At 34.8% G+C, this 6436-nt stretch overlaps 1 protein-coding gene across 1 annotated transcript in view; it reads right to left on the minus strand.

Moving 5' to 3' along the window:
* Window positions 1–564: 564 nt before the first annotated feature.
* The window catches only part of RCOR3 (REST corepressor 3), a 60450-nt gene continuing 54578 nt past the window's right edge, over window positions 565–6436 (minus strand). The window contains exons 10-11 of the mRNA XM_012638331.1: window positions 1640–1881; window positions 565–1179 (exon numbers count right to left, since the gene is read on the minus strand). Of these exons, the coding sequence (XP_012493785.1) occupies window positions 835–1179; window positions 1640–1881 (587 nt within the window). The 3' untranslated portion in view covers window positions 565–834. The remainder of the gene's footprint in view (window positions 1180–1639; window positions 1882–6436) is intronic.

Here is a 6436-nt window from a genome sequence, read left to right on the forward strand (position 1 = left end):
TTTCTTTCAAAATTAACTTCATTTTCAAGGAACTTAAAGACATTATATTTCAACAAATTAAGTCCTCATTTGTATGTAAAATTATTATTCCAATCCTCTCATTACTGATGACAGGTCAATGACCTATAAACAAGGACTTTTCACTAGGACCCTAAACTGTATGTTAAAGGGTTAGTAGGTTCAGTACATTCTTTGTGGTTTCATATAATTGCTTTGCAATTGATTAAATTGCTTTCTTTTAAAGGAATATATTAAAATTCCTTTAGGAAAAAAAGCAACATTTTTTGAAAAAAGGGATATGTAGCTATAATTTCTTAAATATGCATAAAATGAACATATGTCAAAATCTGAAATGCAGGCTATTTATTCTTGCACTCCTAACATAGGAAAACGTTTTTAAAAAATTAAATTAAAGAAAACAAAAGCCAAACATCCTTAACTTAAGAAACTTAAGGAGTTTTCACAATTCCTAAGTCAATATTCCTGTACTAAGAGCCTTGACTATGAAGAGGCAGGAATATAAAGAACCTCAATAAAATAAATACAGTAAAAACAAAAAAAACCCTTGGTATACAGAATACATAAATTTTTTTTTCCTTTTATGAGATCACATTGCTGAACATATACTCTAGAAAGGAGGCTAACTAGAGGCTTTTTGTTGTACAGGGAACTGAAAAATTTCTTAGACATCCACTTATGCTAGTCCACTGCCACAGAACTAATTCGCAGCCTCAGTATCTAGGAAGGATTATTCTTTCCTGTTTTGCATCAGTTAGATGAGCATTGGTATAATGATGGGGTAAGAAGTTACTGCAGCTCTGTCCAATTTGATTTTTAGTGCAGTGAGGACTGTGAATCTGTCTGAATTCCGATAAGTGATGGTGGCTGTTGACCACCGACCGTGGACAACACCGGTCTTGGGTTTAGACGGGGTGGCATAGAATTAGCAGGGCGAATGAGAGGTGGTGGAGGCTGATTTAAAGTTGGCCGGGGCTGGATGAACCGAGCCTGCTGCTGGAGTGGAGGAGGCTGCCGGTGAAGAGCAGGGGCGGCAGGCAGTGTTGGACGAAGAAGTGGTGGAGGCTGGTTCAGAGTGGCAATGGGGGCTGTTGGTGTTGGAGTGGATGATGGGGCAGGAGGTGATGGACCCAGAGTCCGAGGAGCCTGTGGGGTCTGTGCCTAGAGGTGAGGAAACAAAAATACATGTATGAGATGTAAGTCCTAATGAACTCAATACAAAATAGTTTGGGCTGTCACAGGAAAAACAAAGCAAATCAAAACAAAACAAAAACGTAACACCAGTGTTTATTGGAAGCACAAGCTTCTTTTATTTTAAACAAAACAAAACAAAAAATCAAAAACCAACGAGGCTACCAAACAGGCATCTTTATTTGTAAACAGCTTAACACTGGAAATAAAAATAAGACTATGAAAGAACAATACACTCTCCATTCTTCTAGAATCAGAACTTAGCATGTCATTATGACTTAAGAGTCACGAGAGATGCACCACTGAGTAAGTGTATTGTCAACCTTTCATGCTCGTTTAGCTAGTCCTCTGACAAATTAACCTTACAGAACACCACACAAAATGGTGATTCCTCAACTCATATTAGCTCAAATTCCATACACAAACACACCTCCTCTTCTTCATCAGTGCTCTTCCCTGATGGCACATTAGAAGCACTTTTTGTCTCCTCCCCTAAAGTAGAAGCATCACCATTAGAAGCCTGGGTTCCTTGTTCTGCTTCCCATTCCTGCAATACCTCCTCTAAGTTAAACCGACGCCTGTAGTTTACAAAGAAGTTCTTCACTTGGCCAACAGTCTTGTTGCCAATTACATCTGCAATAGCTTGAAAATCTTTACCATATTTGCGGACACCTGGAAGGCAAAGTAAATAATACACCTGTGAAGGATCAATAAGGAGAGCTGTGTGTACTACACATCATGCACACACAAAAGATACCAGCAATGAAAATCCTTTCTGATAAACTCTGGTCATTTCTCAATTCTGAGATAGAGGCTAAGATATCAGGGTCACAGATGAAAACTATCAATTAGGTCATTTCATCGAGCCAGCCACTTGCCTTCAACTGAACAATCAGAAACTTACCATTTTTTACATACTCAGTTATTTTCTCCAATCCTCTCTTGAACTCTCAAATATAGTCCATTTATTGTAAAGCATTGAATTCTTTGTTCCATCCTCAATTCCACATTCATTTATTTCCCTAGTAGCCAGTCACCTAAATTTGAGCAACATCGTTTGTAAACAAAACTGGATGGGAATGAACCATCTGTCTTATCCCCTCAATGGACTGAGTGAGTAGCCTCAGGGTTCCCCCATTAAGAAAAGCAATATAATTTTGGTCTTAATACTATCTTCAACACGAATGCTTGCCTATCCCACCAGGGTACCAACAAATAGAAATGAGATAAGAATTTAAACATAAAAAGCAGAAGAATCATCATAAGCTGATGGATTAAAAAGGAAGATATTTTTCAGAGTCAGTTGGATTTTAACTCATTTAATAGTTCTAAAGACTATATGTATGAAGGATTATAGTTAAAGAATAAGGTAATAGTAGTGACTAGTTAAACAGCACTTGTGCTCATCATTATAACCTTAAAATTAAGAAGGGTTGTATATTGTTATTTGAGAACCTAACTTTTCATTAAGGGAGTTTTCATTATAATGAAGGATAATAACTGATTTATGAAGTAGAGATTACCAATTATGCTACAGAATTTAAAATGGATAATAATTTGCTCTTAAGGGAATTTAAAAGAAGTTCATAGACTCATTCTAGAAAGAGATGCACTTGGCTCAAAACATAAAAGTTGCCAAAAATTTTGATTTTCAATTTGATAACTGCTTTTTAAAATACCAGTAAATAATAACTCATTAATGGAAGAGATAAGAAAGGAGACAAAAATATGGGGGCTTAAATAAACTTAACATGTATATAATCACAGATGAGAGAATAATATACAGATATGTTAATACCCAGCAGAAATGCTAGATATATTCTTACTTATACCAATTACTATGAAATACCCAGTTACCTTAAAGAACCACCATCATGGTGTGGCACAATTCTGCTTTTAAATTCTACTCTTATTTTAAACTAAGAATTTGGAAATAAGCATCTCTGGCTACATTAAACTAGCTGGGCTTGACTCTAAGGGGAGTTCCTTTATCTTAGAGCATTTTGGGCAGGAAGTCTGACATTATTATCCTATAACTATATCCCATTTTTAATGTAGAGTTTTAGTTTTGTAAGCTATGATCATTTGCTCTGTTCTCAAAGGGAAAGACATGCAAAACAATGAAGTAATAATGATAGATGTTGTTTACAATGTTTTATCAATATAAATTTATATGAATTTATATTCCCATTAAATCTATGAGTTGATTTCCAGTTTGAACTCTACCGTTAAGTATGGATTCTAATGGTGACTAGATTCCACTGAGGATTTATTTGGCAATAAAAACCCAAGGTTATTTCATAGTAGGAGTTACGGTTACACATTCAATTACTTCTCTACTATACTACTTACTTTAGAAAATAGCAACTTTTAAAAGGCTGAGTTTTTGTGCCATTTCTAAATCCTAAATCTGAGACTGCTGCACTGACGAACTACTAATTAGAAACCATATATAGTGTTCTATCAGCGTACCAATTTTCTTAAGGGATACTTAATTTATACTCTAGCAATGGCCAAACCTACTGAATACGTGAGTTTAGATATAAACATCTTAAATAAGTTTAGGATTAGACTGTACTCCTAGCAAGAAGTCACATTAAGACTAACTTTGACTCCAAGTCTGCAGATACTATAACCCTCATAACACCTATTTGTTTTGCAAAATATATTCCAAAACCATAAGCTGTCCAAGTCTAATCCTACTATATAATTGCCCCTTCTTCTGACTCAACCCCTTTTGAGAGTAATTTTAATTTTCTCTTGCTCAATGGACTTTACCTTGTCACCAATACTGTCACAATTGCAAAACCGTGAAAGCTTAACCAGCTTTGTAAGACTGAAAACTACTTCCTGTAAGAGCTAATTTAGTTTTTCTAGAGACTTTGAATGTCAAGGACTTTTTCCAAGTCACCCAAGTATGTTTATTATTAACTCGTGCATGCCAGTCTAAAATCTTAAGGCTCAGACCACACTGCAGACATCTGTAGTTTGGCTGAGGATTACAATCAGTGTCCTAAGAATTAAGTATGCCCAGACATTAATTCCCTCAGCCTGCAGGATGGCTGGACATGGTCTAGAATAGCTGGAGCTCCTTGGCAGTCTCTTCAAGACAAGAGCAGCTTTATCTGCTTGCCCTAGTGTGTTGGACAAATTTCATAATCTTCTCTGTGTACACGAAAAAGGTTGGGAAGTACTGTCCTATGGAATACAAATCAGCACCAGCATTACTACAATGCTGAGTACAAAGGAAGCGCTTTGGAAGTATGATTTTTCTTCCCTATAAGGAAGGCTTCATTCTATTTTTCTTCCCCAGACCACAAGAGGCACATATGGCTGACTTCTTCATCACCTTCACACTTCCAATGACACTGCTCAACAGCATGTTTTGGTTAGAAGATGGAATTCTTAAGTTCTACGCTGTGGCTAGCACATAGACAAACTCTAGCAGAACCCTGACTTAATGGGACTGCTGCTTCAGAAAAATTCCCAGCGAGGCTTCCAAGACAACTAGCAGGGGTAGCAAGGAGGAGCAACTAACTTCAACAACTTAGTTTCAATCTGTACCTGGGGGGACGGGCAGTCCATTATTTTCTCATAGTTTCTAACAAACAAGGCAATCTGATTGCTTTCTCAGCAAGGGAGTTAAATATAATGATTAAATGAATCCCCCTTTTCCTGAATATGTAAAAGGCTTAGGTATATTTGAACCACTGTTGTTAAAGTCTCACTCTAGGGCAAGAGGTCAATTTTCAAAGGTTAATGGAAGGAATAAACATTTAGAGAACTCTCAAAGAGGCAAATAATAAATTTCCCAGGAAAAAATTGTTTTCAATCAAAGTTCTAAATTTCATTTTAGAGTTAAAAAGAAACAACTTGGCTTCCTATACTTGTAGATGATACTTTATAATCTTTTTTTTTTTTTTTTTTTTTTTTAGCTAGAAGAGACAGCATGGATAGCTACTTTTGGTATGTTTAAAACATTAATTTTAAAATTTGATTTTAGACTACAAAAACAAAACCCCACCAAAAGGGAAAACGTTAACAGTAGCAAGCTGCTATTGTGTTGTGAAATTCCAGAGGATTTTTTTTCCTGCTTTCATAGCAAAATTTCTTAAAGTGAATGTGTAACTTAATTGGGAAATATTAATTTTTCAAAATAATAGAAATGGTTACACCCAGAAACTCCAGAGATATTGTTCTTTTCAATCAATAAAACATAAATTTTAAACTCAAACCATTTGGGAACATGCATTTCTTTCCACCTCCTATAAATTACTTCAAGAATTCAGTATTTAAGGAAGTAGAAAAGATATCAATAGCAGTAGAACAGTGACTGATGCATATATATAGGGGAGGACTAAAAGTAAAAAATCACATATTCTCTTTCCAAAGTCTATCCATTCTGGGTCTTATATTCCCGTCTTCCTTGTTGTAAGTTAAATTCCATTACAAAAATGCTAGAAATTTTGAATCATTGATTATTTGAAGTAAGTGCATCGGAGGGCTGCAATTATAGTTTTGAACCTCTATTCTTATTGTTACAATACAAAAGGTATGAATTTCTTATTTCCACTTCCTTTTGATTATTCATGTACTGGGTTACTATCCTTATGTTTTTATCAACTGCCAAATCTACTTTTTTCTCTTTTATGAACCATTCTGGCTTTTCAGTATGAGATAAAATTAGAAAGAAGACAATTTCTAGACTTGTAACTTTATTTCTCCTAAAAAGAAAGGAACGTATGAACTACAGGAAGATAAGGTAACTTTTACTGTAAGCATAACCCACGTGAACACAGTTGTCATCTTCTGTTTTAAATGAGAAGGCAGATAATATGAAAAAATAAAAATTAAGGTTGCTATCTTGAAAAAACTGGAAAACTTTTTGTTGTTTATCCTAAAATAGCATAAAAAATATACTTGGGGAGCATGATTTTTCCTTTTTTTTTTTTTAGCACTAATGACTGGGAAATGAACATATTTAAGAAGTGACCTAAAATTAAAATGGCAAATATTATATAACATGTTTCTGCCCCCTACACACTTTAAAGATTGTTTTGTACTACCATTTAAATGTATTGTTGTTTTTCGAAAATAGCTAATAACTGTTTCACTCTACATAAAAAAAAGATACACCTAGAATCTAATGCCTTTCTTAATTCTTGCTAAATAAGGATTATTTATCATATGAATAGCAAGTTTGATTTTAGGGCAATTTCTAAAAGCA

Source organism: Propithecus coquereli, unplaced genomic scaffold (assembly GCF_000956105.1).
Source record: "Propithecus coquereli isolate 6110/MARCELLA unplaced genomic scaffold, Pcoq_1.0 Scaffold129, whole genome shotgun sequence".
Taxonomy (NCBI): domain Eukaryota; kingdom Metazoa; phylum Chordata; class Mammalia; order Primates; family Indriidae; genus Propithecus; species Propithecus coquereli.